This window comes from Rhipicephalus microplus, chromosome X (genome assembly GCF_043290135.1).
Source record: "Rhipicephalus microplus isolate Deutch F79 chromosome X, USDA_Rmic, whole genome shotgun sequence".
Taxonomy (NCBI): domain Eukaryota; kingdom Metazoa; phylum Arthropoda; class Arachnida; order Ixodida; family Ixodidae; genus Rhipicephalus; species Rhipicephalus microplus.
This window is the reverse complement of record NC_134710.1, coordinates 117,930,401-117,952,915: the sequence shown is the minus strand read 5'-3', so window position 1 is coordinate 117,952,915 and position 22,515 is coordinate 117,930,401. Positions and strand designations below refer to the sequence as shown.

General features: G+C 43.3%; 1 protein-coding gene across 1 annotated transcript in view; it reads right to left on the bottom strand.

The window, feature by feature from the left end:
* Nucleotides 1-3,449: 3,449 nt before the first annotated feature.
* Nucleotides 3,450-22,515, bottom strand: part of LOC119176357 (protein BANP) — a 56,758-nt gene continuing 37,692 nt past the window's right edge. The window contains exons 7-9 of the mRNA XM_037427598.2: nt 13,902-14,023; nt 10,383-10,589; nt 3,450-3,748 (exon numbers count right to left, since the gene is read on the bottom strand). Coding sequence (XP_037283495.1) covers nt 3,581-3,748; nt 10,383-10,589; nt 13,902-14,023 — 497 coding nt within the window. The 3' untranslated portion in view covers nt 3,450-3,580. The remainder of the gene's footprint in view (nt 3,749-10,382; nt 10,590-13,901; nt 14,024-22,515) is intronic.

Here is a 22,515-nt window from a genome sequence, read left to right as displayed (position 1 = left end):
GACATGTCCCCTCAAGAGACTTTTTCTGCCCCCTCTCCTCCATTCCGGCTCTGGCACATCGAATCAATTGATTTAAATCTGGGGTTTAACGTCCCAAAACCACCATATGATTATGAGAGACGCCGTAGTGCAGGGCTCTGGAAATTTCGAGCACCTGGGGTTCTTTAACGCGCACCCAAATCTGAGCACACGGGCCTAGAACATTTCCGCCTTCATCGAAAATGCAGCCACCGCAGCCGGGATTTGAACCCACAACCTGCGGGTCAGCAGCTTGTGGGTTCGAATCCCGGCTACGGCGAGAACCTTAGCCACTAGATCACCGCGGCGGGGCCTGACGCATCGAACTACTCTCTTGCTTGTCCAGCACCTCAATTAAAGAGGTTACTACGTTCACCACAATTTCATACATAATGTCAAAAACCTTATGCATTCGGGCTGTTTAGCACAGCTCTACCTAAAACACTATATTAAGGTCGCCTCATGTTTTTCTTCGTCATATGTTGAAGTGGCAAAGTAAATGCCAGATACCAAGGATATGCAACTCGCAGAACTATTTGATCCACATGAAATCTCGTCTAATTGTTATCTTCGTTACTTATTGTTTCCCCTCACCCCTTCCCCAGTACAGGGTAGTAAACTGGATATTTTCTGGTGGATCATTCTGTCTTCTCGCATACTGTCTTTCCACTTAGTGAAGAATGCAACAATTCCACAAAGGACTGTGTTCTGATAATTTTATCAGTCATTACCGCACAAACCTACATCACGACTGGGAGCTGACATCACCTCTCTAGAGAACCAGAAAAAAAAAAATTACCTCGCCTTTTGAATAAGAGGCTTTTTTTAATTGGAACGAAAGGGAAGTAGAAGCTTCCGTAAAAAAAAAAATAGAACTAATTTTACGAGAATTGGGGCATTACTGCCACCTTTGGAAACTGTGGCAAAACCATCTTTTTCTCTTGCTTGCACAGCATTATTAATGAGATCTAACACACAATCATGCCAAGGAAAGTATAGAGGATATTATTAGAAGTAATTGTAATGTAAATATGAAGAAAGAAAAGTGGAAAAAGATAATTTGCTGTGGGCAGGGGACTGAACCTGTGACCTCCAAATAACGCATCCGACACTCTACCACTGAGGTACGGTGGCGGTAATCCCTCCGTCCACTTTATAGAGTACTATATATGTGCATTAAGCGTGGGAGCGTCAGTCAGCAGATTTCTGCAAATGTGAGCTTTGGAGTCCATAAATCTCTTTGCTTTCTGGCTCATTTTACGTTTAATTTTATATATTTAAACTTCACTGCATCAAGCTGTTTTGCAATCAGAGCCCTATTTGATAAAATGGGGTTCAGCTGTATAGAACAAATGTGCACACTGTAAAGTCTATTCTCAAAGAAGATCTGGTGGTGTCATGTTTTGCTTATGTGCAAAAGTGTCAAATTTTGTTATACCATATAGTAAAGAGGGTGTAACAGTAAAATGGTATAAACATTTAATTATTCACACAGTTGTTTCATAAATTCTCCTAACATTAAACCAAGACATGACCTGTAGGCACTCGGCAATAAAACATATATTAATAGGGAAACGGCGAACAATGTGCAAGGCAGAAGTCACCTGTAATGTACAGAAACACTCAACATTTTTTTCTAGTTGGTTAACTGATAGATTTTATGTAGAAGATAGTGTACAAGCATTATTAGCAAGTATTTGAGGAGATTTACATAAAATAACACTAAATACGAAATAAACAAAATGAGATATGCAATGGTAGAAGCCAAAGAAAACCCATACGTTTCCTAATAAATGCATTTACCGTATTTACTAGATTCTACCGCGCCCTCGATTGTAACGCGCACCCGGTTTCGACGACCAAAAAAAAAAGTAAGACATCGATTGCAACGCGCACCCATTTTTCTCGTTGGCCCGCACGATCACACCACTCGAAAAAACGACTCCTTTCAGGAGCGTCTTCCATTTAAACATGAGGTACGGGGGAAGCTTGTGCCCATATGACGTGTAACAGAGCATCGCCGTCACTGCAGTGTTACCGTGGACCGATGTCAGCACGCGAACTTGCTTCGCCCCCTTCTTCTCGACGGATGTGGTGCTAGGCATGTCCAAGTAAAGAGGCGTCTGATCGGCATTCCCGATTTGCCCAAGCAGATAGCTGTTGTTGTGCCGCAAGTTTAGGACGAACCTCTGAAAACTGTGAAGCTTTTCATAGTACTCCTCTCGAAACTTTTCGCATATGCCCGTTCCCCTTCGAAGGGAAAAGCTTTTCCTCTTCATAAAGTTAAGTTAGCCAGCACCTGCTCGCTTTAAACTGGCTCCGCATTAACCCTTTTTCTATTCTAAAGGTAACTGCATAGCCCGCACTTGGAGCAGTTCTGTCATCATGGGCCGCTGTGCCGCTCGCTGCTCAACCACATACTCGCCGAGCAGCTCTTCAGTTTGCAGAAACCGACCCTGCTGTAGTCCACTGAAGCCTTTGCGTGAAGCTTTGCTGTCGACAATCTTCTGCTTTTGTTTCCGCCAGTCCCACACGCACGTTTCGGGAACTCCGAACGACCGTGATGCGGCCCATTTCCGTCCGTTTCTACACACGCGATGACTTTTCTTTTAAAATCGGCATCGTGGTGCACTCGAGTTTTTGGAGTCGGTCCTTTCATATCGTCGACGTAATGCACTACAAGATGATGAACTCCTCAGCACACGTACGAAGTGCCACACATAAAAAACTTATAGGCAAAAATGGCCGACGCGTCATGCCGACACACGTAGGGGGCAGCCATTTTGGATATGCCGATGGCAATAGAATGACCGTATTCAGTTTTTTTTTTTTTTTTTCGTACTCGATTCTAACGCGCATGCAATTTATGAACTCGCTTAACTGGAAAAAAGGTGCGCGTTAGATTCGAGTAGTTACGGTACACTGGAACATCACCATGTGTGCCGTTTACAATGTTTCAGAACTTCTCAAAGGCTGGCATTACCTCTTACAAGGCTTTGAGGCTAAACACTCATCACTTGAGAAACCTGGCTGCACATACAAAGAAATCTGCATTGTTACAAAGAGTTCCAGTATGTGCCCATACTCTAGTTTTTGACAAATTATGCACAAAGAGATAAATCTGTACTCTCAGTGTCATGCAAAGCCCTCCAATGTTCACAAGTCTGGAAAAACCATCCTTTCATTGCCACATGTAGCACACCAATCCCTACAACACCAGCTTTGAGAAGCACACAAATCGTACCTCTGCCTCACCACACATGATGAGTTCCATGGCATGCTCACACTATTGCAATGGGAACTGTTGCAGTAAAGTGGCTCCAAGATTCATCATATAATTCAGTACAAACCTTGTTCACACTGAATTTTCCTTTTAGATTAATGGCATTTTGAGATTACAGGCCAATTAACTAAAAGAAGGCACATCGAAAGGACCGGATAATTATTTATGGAACAGCTATCACAAAAACAAAATGTTCTTCACACTCATTGCCAGTACAACTGACCAAAGCACTGAAAGATAACATGCTTATTAGCTTCGCATGCTATGTTTAGAGCTGCTTTAGGAGATTAAGGTCACTGTTGGATTATCGTCAGATGAACCATCTACAGCTGTCGCCAGAATGTGGTTTCCATTCAAAATCTGAATCTGGTGGGTTTGTTGAATCTGGGCAAGTTGCTCGGCAGTGGCATGAACAACTTGAAAGCCACCATGCTGTGTGCAGAATACCTAAGCAAAAGGAAAAACAAAAGATTAAATACTACTAAATGATAAATTATATTAACAACATGTACAATAGCACAAAATTTACCACCCACAGCTTGTGTTCTTACAAATTAATTCCACTAGTAAAACTAAACTGAGTCAGCAAATACCCTCCAATCAATCACAGTGAAACTAACGATATTAATTATAAGAAATATAGCAAACTTAGCAAGATAGAGCATACTCATGATGGTCAGCGCAAAAAAAAAGACACAAAAGAACAATGAAGTACACAAGCGCTGTCTAGCAACTGAAAGCGTAATGAAAAAAATGTGGCATATACTATAAACAAAAAGGAAGGCACTCAAAAGCCTTATTAACCCCGACCAAGCATATAATCACGAATGCTATAGATACATTATCTAGGGTTTTAAGTGCTAAAAACACAATATGGTTGTGCGGCATAGGAGATTTCAGCCATCTAGGCTCAGGAGATTTCAGCCATCTAGTACTCCTTAAACTGTGCTGGCACCACACACACATGGGCCTGCAGGATCTCCATTGAAATGCGACCACTGCAGCGGGCATCTAACTTGCGACTTTCAGGTCAGTAGCCGAGCGCCACACTGTTACTGCTGTACCACCGAGGTGAATGGTACAAAATTGTAAATTTCTTCCATGTTACCGTTTCTACATTCCTATTTAAAGGAGAACTATATAGAAGCAACAGCACTAGTGCCAACACCTGATGATGCAAAGCATAACCAAAACCACACATAGCATTTGGTATCCCAGTGACTTGCATATTTATTCAACTGCTAGGGCAAGCAAAGCACTGGCGGTGATATAACCACTAACTAATAAAACTTTCCTCAAATTCTTTCAGCGATAATACTGGCGAAACTGAAAAAAAATCACAGCATATTCACGGAGTGAATGATGATGAGTGGGGCGAAGCAGCCTTCAGTCTGTCCGTCCATCCGTTCGTTCTTGCTTTCGTCCGTCCGTGCGACCATCCGCGCATCCATCCGTCTGTTCGTTCGTTTGTTCATCCGTCCACGTGTACGTCCATCTATCTATTTGTCTGTTTGTGCGTCCATTTATCCATCCGTCTACTAGTCTGTCTGGCCATTCGTCCGTGCATCCGTCTGTGCATCCATCTAGTGAACACTCCAAGTACCGCCATCTCGCATCCCCTGTGGCACATACCCACTCTAGAGCGGGTATGTGCCAAGCATGTCACGCAGATGGACAGGGGACATTGCTCGACCCTAAGGAGCTTCACCCCTAAAATTTTTCAAAAGTATTGTAGTTTGATAAAACCCTACACCATGATGCCGCCTGCTCTGCTACTACAATCAACAGCTCTGGCAGCCCAGTATTCACAAATAGTGAGAAAGTTAAAGACAAGAGAAATAGGTATTCTCAGCTCGGTTGCAGAGGGCTTGAGAAGTACAGCTTAGAAAGCGGCCATTGTGCCATACATGCATGGTGTTTCGCACATCCTCAGAAGCATTGTGGGAAATTCAGGGGTGAGCATGGCCTTTTCCACTCCCAAACATCAACAAAAGTTATGTCAACAGATTAATTTGGAGAGCAACAGTGTAAACACTTATCACATTAAACACTTTTTGCAACCTGTGCTCGCGACAATGTTTATGCTATTCCATTTTCTTGTAAAAGTACTTAGAGTATTTACTCACGTAATGAACCCACCTTTCTTTAAAAAAAGTTGACGCCGATTTGGTCCCTTCTTTAGAGGGAAGAGTCATTACGCGGGAAAAAGAACTCACAGGAGTTATATGAGCGAAAATTTCGCATGACAGTTTTGCATGTCTTGGTCCGCGAAATGCACGGCGAATAGTTACTGTAGTCCGAAGATTTTGTTTTCTTCCATAACGAACGCGCACTGATCGTCGCCGAAGAGTCGTCGAGCCATTCAGTTTCCATGTTCCAGCGCATGTTCAACCAACTTAGAGCTTAAAACCAGACGTAGAGATAGCATACCAGCCGAACGCACCCTGCCCAGCAGGCGTCTTAACTAAGTTCAATATGACAAATTCGACAGCAAAAACACAGCTATGCTGGCTAGAGGGGTAAGTGTGACAGGCGAGAGCGTAGGGCTGCAGGATTTCACAATGAAAGATGGCGGCCACACCAGATGGCGCTACCTGCACAATGGGTGCTTGGGGCGGCATATGTCTGCTTTACACATAGCTGCTAGACATTAGTTTCACTAATTTTAAACAACTGCTTACACACCGTGCCCATGGTCGCTACGTGTTTAATTCGCTAAGAAGAATGTGTTGCAAGTTCCGAGAGGCGTTAAGCAATTTAATAGATAGAGCGAAATGCTTTAAATTCTGACATGAAACTGACGAGTCGCACGGACCTGTTCAATAGCTGTCCTGTGTCGTCATTATCACATTGCGTTCTTTTTGTGCTTCGTTTACTGTGTTTAATATGCTTCAGCTGAGCGAAACCACTGGCTCGCATGCATACCTAAACTAACTTTAAAGAGTGTTGTCTCTCTTGGTGAAATGTAAACACTTTACAGACATTCATAACGAGTATATATGGCTCAAGTATTTTGCTTTTTCTTTTCTGTCCCCCTTCCCAACCCCCACCAACCCCTTTCATTTTTTCGTACTTCTAAAGGGTAGGGGTTCCCTTCAGCGTAAAATATTCAAATCATTTGCATTATCACACAACTTTTCCTTAGGAAACTTGGACAGGAGTTGGGGACGTCGTATATGGAGGCTACTTTATACATTCTAACAACATAAACTCTCCAGCTAAGTCATAGTCCAAGATAAATGTTAAGAACTGTGAACTAACCAGAAGTTTCGGGACCGATTCAGTCCCTTCTTCAGGGGGGACTGCTCGGCCAACTCTGAAGCTCGCAATTTTTCTTGACGGTGTCCCCCTCTTCATCATCCTTCTTTCCACCATTGTTGTTGCTGCGGTGCTTTCTCAACTGGTTCTGTGGACCGTGCACTAGACACTGGGTAAGGTTCCAGTTTAGCGGTCAACATTTCCAGGCCTTGTTTGGATGTACCAGGACTCTAATAACTGTCTTTTTGTGTGGCTACCCTCCGTGTCGATGACCAAGGCGTCGTCAAAATTGATGCGTTGAAATTACACACATTATTTCGATGTTGTCATATCCTTTCGGGGCAGTTTTCTGTCTCACCAATGTAGGTGGCAGGACAGTCTATGGAATTTTGTAGACCAGCTCGCGGAACCTTTCTTTTAGCAGTCAGTCTTTTGGCCGCAGCAAGAATCACCTGATTGTTGAGACGGGTTTGTGCTCCACCTAAATGCCCTCTTTCCCCAGCACCCTGGACAGTTGCTCGATGATTCCCGGCACGTATTGAACAAAGATGCAGTAGGAATATTTCGGATAGGCCTCATTGGTAGGGTCATCCTTGGCAGAAGGCAGGTGGGGGTAGTTTTGCGGTCGCCAAGTCGCTGGCGTACTTGAAGAATAAAGCTTCTCACTATTGTCCAGAAGGTTGGCGGTGATCGCTTCTTTTTTTTTTTAAGCTGCAGATTAGCCCTGCGCGATTCAGGAGTGCCTTGACCACTGATGTTTTGTGAGCGGTCGGGCGATTAGAAGTGAACTGCAGGTACCGTCCGGTGTGCGCAGGTTTTCGGTACACGGAGAAGCTTAACCGTCTTCCCCCATCCCTCGCTTTTTGCCTTTTCACTAGCACATCCAGGAAAGGAAAATTTTCACATTTCACAGTGAATTGAATCACCAGCTCGATTTAATTTAAATGAGCCAGAGAACTCTCGATGTTAGAATCTTTGATCACGCAAAAGAAGTCATCCACATATTTCAAAAATATTTTTGGTGGCTCGGCGAACGTGTCCAAAGCTCGTGTCTCGATATGCTCCATCGTCAAGTTGGCCACTGTGGCTGAGATGGCGGCTCCCATGGCGGTTACACTTGTTTGCTGGTAGAAATAATCTCTGACAAAAAATATGTCACACTGAAGCAGAATTCCACCAAACAGCACAGTTCATCCTCTCGCTCAGGTTCTCATCACTCTCCAGGGCGGTCCGGGCAACTGAGACTGCGAGAGGTATGGGCACACTCTTGAACAGAGAAACCACATCAAAAGACACGAGGCTTTCGACACTGCCGATTGTCACCTCCGACATACGCTGAACGAAATGGGTGGCGTTTCTTACACGTGAGGCTGTCTTCCCCACTTATAGTGACAAGGTCCTGTGTAGATGTTCATATAGCATGCGAAGTGGAGATGTTCAGAAGTCAACTATCAGGCGTAGCGGTACTCCCGGTTTGTGGATCTTAGGAAGGCCGTAGAATCCCGGTGCCGAACCGTTTCTGCATATAAGGCGCAAGTAAAGCATTCTTGATTATTGGTGGTTTTTTGAAAATTTCAGCCAATAGCTCTCTATTTTTTCTTCTCTATGGGTGCAAACTTTCCTCCTTCATGGACACCATTCTTCTGTATCACCCGGACTTTTTCGAATCCACTACTCTATCTGAAGTCGTACTTATACGGAAGAATGCAGGCAACTCGCACGTTCCTTAACCGCACAAGATTACGTGTACCAGAAGGACTACTACGATGAAAACCTGCCTTCCCAGTCATATTCACCTAGAACTTTGGTATGACTTCGCATTCTCTCATCTTCTCCTGGCCATTCCACAAAATTACTACCGAAGTATGAAGGCCCCTATCGAGTGATATGTCAAGCTTCCCCGGTCAACTAAATTGTTGAGCCGTTTCAATCATCGACAGACCAATGTCGTCCCGGCCACGAGACTGTTCATGTTAATCGTTTGAAGCCGCACCACGACCCACCCGCCATACCCGTTCCATAGGTCACCAGGATGGCTCCTTTTCTGTGGGGGAGTGATTTGTAGCATAGATATATGGCCCAGGCAGGAGCACCGGCAAAAGAAGAGAAGGAACACTATTGCTGTTGCTGCTCACGCTCCCTCCGCTTGACAACTTGTCGATTCTGTCTCCGCAATTTCTTTAATAAACGTCTCTCCAGTTGTCCGCTATAAGCGTGCTATCAAAACTAAATTGTCTGCATTCTGAAGTAGGTCAGCTCACTAGCTCCTGAGGCCTATGTGTTTTGAAATGGATAGTAAAAAGAAAACGAAAAAAATCAAGAGATCCCTTTCAGTTATGTAATAGCTCAGGAACCGAGCACCATAAAGAAGCTACTATTTTATTCTTGCTAGGGCAAATACTAATCATGCCAGAGTTATTCAAATGGTAACGCATTCAATATTGGTAATAGTGATGTCTCTGAGAAGCCTCAAGCAGCCTGACAGCGCTGGTATGGTCACAATAAAAAAACGGTGATCATAGTTTCACAACCAGCTGTACATGGCCTCGATGCGGATGCAGTGAATGAATAAAAATATAAGCGGGAATTCAAGGAGAATAATGGCACCTTCTATACTCTAAATATGAAGCCATGAAGGAGGGAAAAGGGCAATTGAAGTATGCGGCTGGACAACATGCGACCTGCTCATTTAGGAGCTTCTCCAATCATTCAATGAATGTTTTTTTTACACATGATTCAGCAACTATGACTGTTTACTACAACATATGTATGTTATCTTCATTGCAATGTGTACCTGCAGAGCACATTATTCTTTTGGAAGAGGATATCCTGAGCATAACTAGCAAATCTGGCCTGACCGTGGTACACCTAAAGAGGTGTGCAAACCATAACAAAAATTTCACCAGCACAACAGTCAAATGACATGATCTAGCTTTGTGCAGTTGCTGGAGCCTGAACTTGAGGGAGTGAGATTAAGAAAGAGACAGACAACTGTGTCTTACGTAGATAACACACTGCACGATTCCATGGCAATCAGCTCCTCTGAGCGAATCCTCAGCGTTTCTGACATAGCCAATGCAACACATCACTGAGCATAAAAAAGGTACCTGACTAGCAAGCCTTGGGTGGGACTATATATAGAGTCAGGCCAACACAGAACATTCCATCCGAAATGACAGACAAAGCAGAACAAAATCCATTTACACTGCTGTCAGTTTCTGCTGAAACGTAACCGAAAACGAATCCACAGTTGTCTCTTTTTGTTTTAGAGCAACGTGGCACAATATCAGGAAGTATGTTGATTTTGGAACAATCTGGTGGAGGAAGCCATAAATGTAGCTGTGACGAGCGATAGCAGACGACGCTCGATGCGTGTCTCGCGCCTTTGCGCGAGGAAAACGAAGTAGATTGGCGCCGAGCTCGCGGGCGCTCAAGGAATGTGGAATCAAAAGAGGGTCTGGCAGTCCCTTCCTGATCTTGAAAGAGTGTGAACGTCCTTCTTAGGCCGCCTCGAAACCCAGTATATCTGACGGCCACAACGGCACATCACAGTAGCACTTTGGCACAATTGCTGCAGCTGTACCACTTCTGTGGATAGCCCTAGGCTAAAGAAATGAATTGCCCAATGCTAAACAAAATAATCGAAAATAACAGCGCAATACAGACAATTGTTTTGAAAGAATGCACCTCACGGTGAAGAACAATGAGCTTTCAATGTTGTCAATCTTGATCACCTTTTTTTTTTTCAGCAGTAGATATTATAAGCCATGTTATATGCCAAAAACCACAACTTGAGCAATAGTAAAACAAAATGACCGCACACCTGCCCTTCAGACACAGCAGCAGCAGCTGCTAGCTCAGCTTCCTCCTCGTTTCCATCTTCAATTGTTTGCAGAGAGAAAGTGCAAAACTCTGAGGTTTGAGGAACCAGCTCAATGCTGTTCATGCTATCTTCTGACACATCTGGCTCATTTTGGGGCACTCCGAATTTCTGGGCACTAGATGAGTCTGCTGCCGTTGATCCAAGTATCTGGAAAACAAACCAGTGCAGCAGCAACACATCACTACTTAAAATCAAATATACACTTGATGTTTCCACAGACAAGAAAAACAGCAGTAAATTAAATTAGACTTGCGTTCTGCCAATATTTCTTCACAAAAATTCATATGCTATGAAAATAAACGACATAAACACAGTTTATAAATTATTGTTTGTAAGGTTTTTAAAGAGCAGACACATTTACGAGAACTGGAAAACAATTTCATTTTTTTTTATTACTTAAGGACCCCTTTGAAGGGGTATTACACAAGGCGTGGGTATATACATGAAAACATAAAAGTCATGTTTTCATACATGGCTTTTATTTAAGCTCCCAAAAACTCATGACTGTTATAACCTAAAAAGCAGCACATTTCATTTAACTTTGCCTACAAACGGTCATAGAAACCTCAAATTGAAATTAATGGGCATGCATGCTTACTAAGATTTTAAAAATGTATAAAAATGTATAAACATACAAATATTTCTACAAGAAAGACATACAGATCAGAGTCTGGACACTGTTCTATTCATGCACAGAGAAACTGTAGTATATGATTCAAACATGGTTAGTTGTAGATACTCAATTTGTTCATCAATTCAGCAGGTACAATCTGTGTTGAATAATATGAGGGGTTATCATAAATTTAAAACAAATGTTACGAAGGAAAAAAACAAGTAATCAAACTTTGTATGAAGTTTATTCTTTCTCTACGCCACACTGCCATACTGAATGCAACTTTTAAACTTCAACAAGACACACTTATTGGAATACAAGCTGTTACGTACATAATATGTCGCTGCAACATAATTGTGGTACTGATAGTACAACATTCAGGAACAACAGTCGTAAGTGTCGCAGATTCAATTAACATGGTTATCAATCGATAGCTCTTCCTGCTACACAGCCATCATTGTTTCCATACATACTCACTTATAGAAGCACTGCCGAGAACCAGCCCACAGTTGACAGCAGCCACGCTACACTTAGCCTTCCATATTATTGGTGTCACATACATGTATCGAACACACTTAGTGAAATAGGTTCATGTTTTTTTATGCACGCTGGCATAACAATACCTGTGTCACCATGGCACTTCTTGCTTTAAGTACAGCATCAACACGTGGTATCGATTTTTTACAGCAAAAGCTGTTATGAGATCACAACACAGATCACGTGGGCGCCGCAGTTGTTCGCAGCCGCCGATGTCTGTAACCATTATCGCACAAAATAAAAAAAGTCAGTAAATAAAAACACCAAGGACGCAACGGGATTCAAACCCGGGTCCCCTGCGTGCCAACCCAGTATTCTACCACTGAACCACGAATGTGCTTGGAACTCCCTAGCAAACTGTCCTTAGGTAGGCTTGATGTTGGGAAAGGATTGATATGTGGGGTTTAACATTCCAAAGCCACCATATGATTGAGAGACGCCGTAGTGGGGGGCTCCGGAAATTGTGACCACCTGGGGTTCTTTATTGTGCACCCAAATCAGAGCACACGGGCCTACAACATTTTCGCCTCCATCGAAAACGCAGCCGCTGCAGCCGGGATTCGATCCCGTGACCTGCGGGTCAGCAGCCGAGTGCCTTAGCCACTAGACCACCGCCGCGGGGCGATGTCGGGAAAGGAATCACAATACATGTATGAGTAATAAAGCGTTACAGAACAGCAAAGAAACAATCAGGTGTCAGATAATGCGAATTGTGCAACGAGTGGGTCGTCGAATGCTCCAACCCTTTACAAAAGCTTGATCTTGTTCACCTATTAACAGTGGCGCATACTCACTATGGGGGATTTTGGGCATACAAAAACCTTCTGGTATAATTCTTCATTGTCATCAGCCACAGCACACAAAAATTGCACAAAGTTCCTTGCAAGTGTGCAGCAGGCACCCCACTTCTCTAAAGAATGACGAAGGATAGCAAAATGAATGCCTGCCTGCTAAACAATAATTAATGGCCTAGTAGGTACCCTTCAAGTGTGCTTGCAGCAGCTACCCAGAGTGTTAAGAAAAGGTTCTTAAAGGCCGCTCTTCAAGCTTTCGCTGTGAGAGTACTTTGCATTCGGCGTAGGCCTGGCATTTTTTTTTTCTACCAATTCTTTCCTCATAAACACATGAAAGCCTTGATGATTTTTTCATTCGTTTAAAATATTCTTCAATAACAATAATAATTGCTACATTCACAGTACCTCTCTGCCATACATATTTAAATATAATATAATCAACAATACCATCAATTACAATGTGCTTCATGACAGGAGTGCAACAGGTGTAGTAGAACTTGCTGCAATTTTTGGAGCATGAAAATCCAAATTTGGAGCAGGTTACGAGAAAAAAAAAAACAACTATTTTTTATCATAAAATCACAAATTTGGAGCAATGTAAAAAAATGATGCTTACTTTTTGAAAAAAAAAACAAAAATATGTACGAACCATCCAACATCAACTAAATCATGCACAGTGAACATAAGTACCGTTACTTCAATTAAAACAGTATTTTGAACTACCCCAACATGCAATCAATGATGAAGCCCTTATTGGCATTTGAAGTGCTAGTCAAATCTTTTGACAGACTGCAAATTCAAATGTGCATCTGCCCAGCTGGCGACCTTAAAATTCGGGAGATTCATAAAGCAGTAACGAGGGTGGGTGGCGAAAAATACTGGTGTAGGACTTTGTTTGCTGCTTCTTAGGGCTGCAGAAACGTCATACACTTTTCCAGATGATTGGCAGTATTTTTTAGATGTTGGCAATCGTACTAGTACAATTATGTGACATATAAACACATGAATAATTGATGTTCAAAATGTGTTATTTCCCATGACTAGTGCTAACAGCCCATTCTAAATTTTATTGCACTTTTCTGCAGGTCACTGGTGTACTGAGGCAAAGGTGGCTTAAAAAGACACTTAGGAGACTTTGAATTTGCGAATTTATTGCGAATTCGGTATCTGTGACCTCTTACAACATGTCTACAGAGTTTTTTTTTTTTCGCGAGGTTCGATTAAACTATGGCCCCATAAGCGAGCACGACGAAAACAAAGAGGGGAATGACAGGAGCCATAGAAGAAAAGGCACAGGTAAAAAGTGGATGCTTCTTTGTAGTGTGATGTGTGTACTGTGATATGTGTATGTTAATTGCTAGCAGCTGTGTCCAGTTCTCATATTTTGGCATGCTGCACAAGTTTTAGGTACATTGTAGAAAGTGATCAAATTGTGCAACACAACGAAATGGTGTTGAAATGAACAGCTTGGACTGCGCTGCCATCATCCACTTCCCTAATCCCAGGAACACTCACCTTTGGATTCAAAGGAAGGCCTTTTTTTTTACGCCGAAATGCAGTACGGCATTTCGAGTCAATATTCAGTTTGATTCTGTCCCAGTCAGCATTGGTGACATCAAACAAGTGTGTTAGATGGCCTGAAATTACATATTTAAAATGGAAGTCCTTCATTACAAAATGCAGTAGCACTATAGTCATCCTCGGCTAATAAAGCCAATGTAACACAAATTGTTTCATTCAGTTCAGCCATCATTTCAAGTTTAAAACAGCCACACCACAGAGTAAACTAAACTAATGCAACCAGATGGAGCAGCACTGGTGTTCTCACAAACTACAGATGACTGACCACATGCAAATGTTTATTTACAAAGGCACAACATAAAGTTCACACTTACAGAAGGTGTTCAGAAGGCTAGCATAAAATTCTGAGTAAAAGATATACAGTTGAAGTTTATGTTGTCTTTTTCATTCCTTCTTGTGTCTGTGTTTACCCACCCGTCCAACTTAACGAAAAGTACTATACAATATAGCAATTTTTCAATAATCCTACCCAGCCTATTCAAAATGTTGGATCAAACATCTACTCTAGTCCCTGTTACACTTAACACAATATTTATCTGGGCAAACTGGAACAGCAGCATCTTTTTCTCTAATATTCTGCAAAAAATATTTTTTAAAAAGCTATTCCCAACTTTTTCTTCCAGGCAAACATATTTTCATGAACATGTTTGCATTCAAACTATGCAATTACATATACAAAGTGGCAAGTTGGGCTAGTTGGATTACGTTCATGATTGAAAATTTTTTGTTGAAGCACACTGAAGACAGATCGACAGAAGAGGCTTACAAGGACAGCGCTTGCCTTGTCAGCCTCTTCTGTCCGTCTGTCTCCAGTGCACTTCAACAAAAAACTTGATCATATACAAAGTTTTCTTTTTCTAATACATAACACTAATATTACAGAAAATACTGCTGAATTCATATAAACCAATGTAAGGGCCACACTCCCGATTCCACAGCATGAAATACAGGGGAATATTTTCAAACTGTGGATCAAAATCTAATTTAAGAAAAGGGTATCGGACCAATGCATTACACTTACCAGTGTATCCTAACCGACAAATTTTAATTTGTCAAAGGCACCCACCACAATGGTCTAGTGGCTATGGTGCTCAAATGCTGACCAGAGGTCACGGGATCGAATCCCAGCTGCCGCGGCTGCATTTTTGATGGGGGTGAAAATGCTTGAGGTTCGTGTACTTAGGTTTAGATGCATGTTAAAGGGACACTAAAGTCAAATAACAATTTACGTCAGAGTGAAAGCTCAATGTGTTAAATCTAAAATGACAATATTATCAACAACAGTGCCCCACTTACCCAGAAATTAAGGTAAATGCACAAGAACACAAGCGCCGCAGTAGGACATATTTAGGATAATCCTAATGACATTAGACGGATGGCCTACAATTAATCCCTAGTAATCGATTCAACTGAACTAAATAAAGAGCTTTCCATGCATTAAGAGATGCAATAAAATGCTGCTTGTTTGTTTGTTTCTGTTTGATTCATGAAAAAAAGAACCGCCAGACGTTACTATAATGAATGGCGCGAGTGGTTCAAAAATTCAATTTTCGCGTGGTTACACAGGACAGGCGGTGCCATCTGACGGGGTGCAGCTGAAACAAAAGTGTCTGCAATCTCGAAGCCCAATGGAGGGAAATTGATTAATGGCCGTCGTTGCTGCTGTGGCTCCCGCGGCTTTTGGTCTGCTGCTACTAGCGCAGTGAAGCCCAGCAACAGTGACGTGAGTCGGTCCGGTCGGTTCGCTTCTTGAGGTGGGTAATTTGAAGTGCACTAACCTGATGCGGATCACTAAAACATGATTTTATTTCGAAATAGGGCCTTCCTTGGCACAAAAGTAACACTACGAGGCTTCTGAACTGCCATTTCAACAATCAACTTCAACTTAATAGTTCACTTTAGTGTCCCTTTAAATAACGACAGATGGTCAAAATTTCCGGAGCCCTCCACTACGCGTCTCGCATAATCATATCTTGGTTTTGGGATGTTAAAATTAACCTAATAACTATTACTATAAGTTATCAAGGGCTTTAAAAAAATCAGATCTCTCACACATTGGATGGCACGAAAGATGTCTTAATCTACAAATGAACAGATTCTAAAGATCCTCCTGCGCATGCGTCAAACCAGTGTGACACATTCCCCTTCGCGGTAGTTTAACCAAACTAGGTTTGGTTGGAAAGGAGCTCCATAAGCACAACTATTCCGGACATAGTCACTGCAGAAGCACTACAGAAGTTGTAACAAACAAGCCATCCCAGCCAGCAATGTACTCGCAATTAGCCCTGATGATCTTTTCTACTGCTTTCATACTCCACGGCCCACGGCCACATCACGCACGTGATGCCAGTATTCTTACGAAAGTTTCCACATCCCTCATACGAATCCTACCCCTTGATCAGTCGTTATGAGGTTTAACATTTGACTGCCCACATAGACTTCATCATGCAGCATTCAAGTACATCATAATAATCATGCATGTCTCATAACTAAAACCTTCCATATTTAATAAGATTTTACGTCCCAAAAACACCATATGACTATTTGAGACGCTGTAGTGTAGAACTCCAGAAAGTTTCACCATCTGGCGATCTTTAACGTGCACTAAGACATCGCAGAGTACATGGGTCTCTACCATTTTGCACCCACCGAAATGCGGCCACCACGGCTGAGATCAAACCCACGACCTTCGGGTCAGCAGCTGAGCACCTTAGCACTGATCCACTGTAGTGGACAACCTTTCATATTCACAATCACGGTGAGGCAGAAGTAAGCCTCCATTTAATTGCACTCTTCCTGAAGAAGTTATGTGCACACTAGTTTCAGCCTTTTATTGTTTGTTTGTTTTCGCAAAAAGTGGTTGAGTATATATGGTGCCCGAAAGAATAAACAATAGGTTGTTAGTCAGTGCAGTGGTCTGTGTTCTTTCATTTCATCCTGTCTTACAACGCTGTTTACTGCATATAATGACGATGTTATTACCCTTTTAGTGATTTAGACTAATGCTACCAGATTAAGTAATCCTAGATAATGAGCAATTTATACAGTTGCATGTGTCAATAACAAAATCTACATTATTTCAAAATTAGTCATCTTCAGCAGCTAAAATAAAGAGTTTGGAGCGCATACTATTGGTCTTGTTGGTCAGAAAAATTTTCATTAATTATGCTGATGTAAAAGCTGATTGAACAAATACTTCACATTCAAAGGCTTTCTGAATGCGAAACTGAGCCAGACAAAAGAGGGCCTATGGCATCAATCTTGCAACATTACCACTGGCACAGCTCCAAAAGGAGGCGGCTCATGTATTACCTCCAGTGGGATAACAATAAATAATATTCTGTATTATACATTGGGAGGAATGACATGACAATGGCTAATATGAAATCAACACCTTACATAGATATGTACAATATAACCTCATTACAACAGACCTCTATAGTGCAGAGGATTTCGGTCTGTTGTAAAAGGAGTATGTAAAATCCAAATACTGTTACAACAGACTTTTATGTAAACACTGCATGGGCCTGTTATAAGCAGAGAGAATTACAAGTCATAAACAAATTTACTGTTAAAGAGAGCATAAAAAGAATAATCTTTTGAATATCACACTTAGTTTCTGTGCCTCCCCCCGCCCTTTTTTTTTTGAACTCCAAAATATCTCCACTGCAAACTACACAGAAGTACTATAAAAATTTTTTGCACCTGCGGAGGTGGCAAAAATTATTGTGGAAGGCACAAAAAAACTGAGTTTTTAAAATAAATTATACCTCTTAAACGGCACAACCGTCGAAAACCGCACCACGTAGTGATGTTTTCGCACTCACTCTGTCTTCATGGGTCGCGATGCAGTTAAGGAAGCTGCAAGCACTAGTTCAGCTAGCAGATTACGATAGCGCACTGAACTCATTGGAACATGAGTTCAGTGCCTCTCTAGGTCCGAGAGACGAAGACACCACCATGGGACAACTCTTCACACATAAAATTGAGCATTACATACTTTGAAACATTGGGTACTGCGGCCATGCACATTGCAACCGAGATTTTTCCTCGAAGTTGTGGCTAGGCTGAACTTCGCTCCAAACTTTGTGGGCAAGACCATCACATTAGCAGACACACGAAAGCGAAGCAGCTGTAATGTGCCTCAATGAAAGCGACAAATTACATCACCCGCTGGCTCCTCAAAACCGCACATAGGCATTTTGCGCAACGGCGGCTGACCCCCCGGCCAAGCTCTGTACACAGCGATCACTTGAAGCAGCGACTCCAAAACGCAAAACCAAGCATGCTGCACGCTGATTTTTTGTCGGCTCAGTTAGGCATTACTGACCATTACCAGACCACAGTTCCGCGACCTTCGTTCATAAATCAATATTTCTATTTCAGCAGCGCGCCTTTGCCATCGATGTCTGAGTCGGAAGTTACTGAATTTGGGATCTCCACAGTAGAAAAGCCCACTGTAAAGGAGTCTTGACCTTCTTGCTGACTTCACATTTTAGTCAATTCTATTCAAATGTCCCTTGTACCAGAATTTGTAGTTAACGAAACCCCATCAATAGAATAAATATGATGGTCGGCATAATAACGCCAACAATGCCTCCTAAAAAAAGACTATGCCTGCGACGTGAGCCCCAAGAGCGCTGCCCTACTCTTTTAATTTTCCTCCTTTCCCCCAGTCGACCCCGTACAATTGCTAGAGCCTCTTGCGGTGACTCCTAGCAACCTGAAGCGGTGCCGTTGGTAAGTGGAAAAGACGACGCAACGCACATTGGTGGGAAGAATGCCAGCGTTGTTGGGCGCAACGGAGGAGTTGATCAAACTAGAGCACGATGAAATGCATCTCAAACGCACTAGCAACGTGACGTCATCAACAAGTTGACGATGCTGAGTAAAAGAAGACATCGAGAGAAATAAACTAATGAGAAAAAGTTAAAATGCCAGTTTTTGGCAAGCTTTTGATGTAGTCATAGAAAAAGTGATGTGTTTTCGAGCCTTATGTTCAGCTTGCCAAGAGATCCAGTTTGGCTGCGTGCCCAAATGCTTGCCGAGCCTCAGGAGAAAATTGCACATATCTTCAGAGAGCTATTTGAGTGACACAAGGCGATTTTGAGATGACCGGGCATCAACCCGTAACGCTGTACTATGCACTAAGGAGTAATCGACAGGAATGCTGCCGCAAAGCTGCTCGAAAGAAAACTTCTGTCACGAAAAGCTCTTAAACTGCAATCGAGCTTCCTACCACTATATGACTGGCATTTGTTGAACTGACACTCTTCCAACGCAATTCACGAACGCGCAACCAATCACCCGCACGAAGCAGCCAGCTGCGCCGCTCCATCGACACAATTTTGCCGACATCGTCGCTCTCGCTAGCTCCGGAGGTACAATCACTAGCGCCACCACACAAAGCCCGCTGGAAACATGCGTGTGGCATCATTCCTCTAATGGCAAAGCTGGCGACGTCCCAAGCATAGTATTTTTCTAGGAGGCATAGACGCCAATCGGTCTGTAGTATCGAAAAGTCTGTTGGCAGCAGATCCGTTGTAAAGAGGCTATACTGTAATGATATGTGGGGTTTAACGTCCCAAAACCACTATATGATTATGAGAGACGCCGTAGTGGAGGGCTCCGGAAATTTAGACCACCTGGGGTTCTTTAACGTGCACCCAAATCTGAGCACACGGGCCTACAACATTTCCGCCTCCATCGGAAATGCAGCCGCCGCAGCCGGGATTCGAACCCGCGCCCTGCGGGTCAGCAGCCGAGTACCTTAGCCACTAGACCACTGCGGCGGGGCGAGGTTATACTGTACTCTCCCTATAAATTGCGAAGTGAAAATAACTAAGCAGTCTTCTTATGCATAATTAGGTGGAAGCTTGATCTTTAAAACTTCCATAGCCTGTTTTTAAGCATGAAGAAGCCACAACAGTAAAAAAGTAGAACACTTACAAATGTAATTGAACCAAGAAGTGAGACAAAGCATTGGTCCAGTTTTTGGATTGTTTAGATTTGCACTCGTCCCGACTTTACATAATCACATTACAAGCCAGACAACTTGCACTAATAATTCAACATATGTTTATAATAAATGCTGCCTGAGCCAGTTCACAATAGACGGGAATTCAAGCAGTGCAAAATCAAATGTAGAAAAAAAAACTGTGCTCATTCAGCCCTTATGTTTTGTCTGCTTTTTTTTTCTTTGTATTTATGTTTGATTTTGAGCTGTCTGAATTTCCTTCGTGCATCTATACAAACAAGCTCAAATGCATGCTCTAATCAACTTCACAGCATAAATGTTTAACTGCATCTTTACTAATGATTATAGAGAAAAAGGCCTTTGTTATTTCACTAAGACTATTTCAGTAGGTACAAACTTGGCTCTGAGCACAATTCACTGTAACTCTTTGATTACAACACGTATTCAAATCAATCACCAGTAATTGATGCTTTTAATTGTCCATTTTGGCACGTTAAACTTGTTTCTCTGGGCGGGCTGACCACGAGATGCCTGATGGTAAAAAAATCCGACATTTGATGAGGGGCGTCAAAGAAGAGCTGTTTGCCGGTCTCCTATGCAACCCGCCACAAGCGTAGCGAAATTTATTAAAGAGGCTACGACAATCGAGCGAGCACTGAAGCAACGGCGCCGATACCACGACCAACCATCTCCCAGCCTCTCTGCTTTGACTGCCAGCTGTGAGTGTTCTCTGCGTGAGCTCATTCGTGAGGTCATTCAATAGGAGATCCGAAACCTCCTTGTGACTCCGAAAGAAAATACCGTGGCTTGCGTTGCAGAAGTTGTGCCGCAAGAACTCCGTCAGGCATTTTCGTTGCCCAAATCGCTTTCAGACCAGCTGTCTGTAAGCTACGCATCGGCTGTCCGTCGACCCACTCCAGTGACTTACAACCCGACGCCACTGGCTTATCGCGACGTCAGCCAAGGGCCTTACAATGAGCCGTGAGCGCCAGCTTCCAATTCGCCGCTGCCGTATCCACAGTCTAACATGCCTATGCAAACGTCGCCGATGTACACTCCGCCAACATCTGCATCTTGGTCGCAAAGAATACCCACCAGTCGACCATTCATTCGTAAGATGGACTTGTGGCGCACCGTCAACCACTTTGCTTCCATTGCGGAGAAGCCGATCATGTTTTCCGCATTTGCCCATACCGTGACCATAGACATCAGAACTTTCTATAAACCTCCCCTCGTGCTTGTTTCGATAACCAACGTGCCAGCAGTGCACGCCCGCAAGCACAGCAACCTGATGTGCTGTATCGTCGACCCCGCTCTTCTTCACCTGCAGCTAACTCGCCGCAGCAGCGCAGTTACACCGAGGTGGTCCGGGACAGATCCCCTAGCCCTCGTCAGGGAAACTAACAGCAGCGACCTTTGGGGGGGAAGGTTGCTGCCCGTCGAGATGCTACCACACCCCCAGCATCTTCACTGACACGATACGACGAATGATACCACGGATCGTACGACGGACTATACCAAGGACGATACGACGCCACCGACATTTACGGAAATGATAAGCGCCAATGTAAACATTTGTATAGGCGGACGCCCAATAACAGCGCTGGTAGATACTGGCGCGGACTTCTCTATTATTAGCCGTAAACTCGCCGACCACCTAAAGAAAGTCAGAACAATATGGACGGGCCCAAACATAAGAACCGCAAGGGGTCAATTGATGATGCCGACGGGCTCGAATACCGCTCAAATTAATATCCGCAGTTCAGATTTCGTCGCTACTTTCGTAATTTTATCGGAGTGCTGCAAAGACCTGATTTTGGGCATGGACTTTCTCCATGAATACGGCGCCGTTATCAACATTCCTGAGAGATCGGTTACGTTTTGGATGGCCCCAGGTCAAGTTTCGGATGGGCCCTGTACAGACCAGCGACGTAAACCTTTGCGCGTCTTCGACGACGTGACCATCCTGCCGCAGTCGAGTGCACTCGACGCTGTGACATGCGACACGTCGAGCAATTCTGAAAACATTGCCGAGCGAATTCCAACACTGCTATTCAGCCATGGTTTATCTATCGCAAGAGGCGCCGTGAGCATACAATGTGGACACAGGCACGTCCTTGTTACGAACTTCAGCTCTGAACGCCGACATCCGACGAGGGGCATGGCAGTCACGTACATGGAAGAACTTGCCGAGATGACAGACTGCCTAACTCTTGCGAAAGATAATTCAACTGATCTGTGCCCCGTACGTATATCTGTTGATACTGGCCCAAGTTTGCTGCCGGCGCAGAAGCAAAGTATCCTGCAGCTTATTAACCAGTTTGCAGATTGTTTCTCTTTGACGTCCAGGGTCCATCAAACACCACTGACGAAACATTGAATTATAATAGACGACATGACCAGACCCATCAGGCAAAACCCGTACCGGGTAGCTTCGCGGGAACGTGAAGCCATCGAAAAACCAGGTGCGACAGATGCTTGAAGATGACGTTATTCAGCCGTCGAAAAGCCCTTGGGCTTCGCCGGTTGTATTAGTGAAGAAAAAAGACGGCACCTTACGTTTATGCGTGG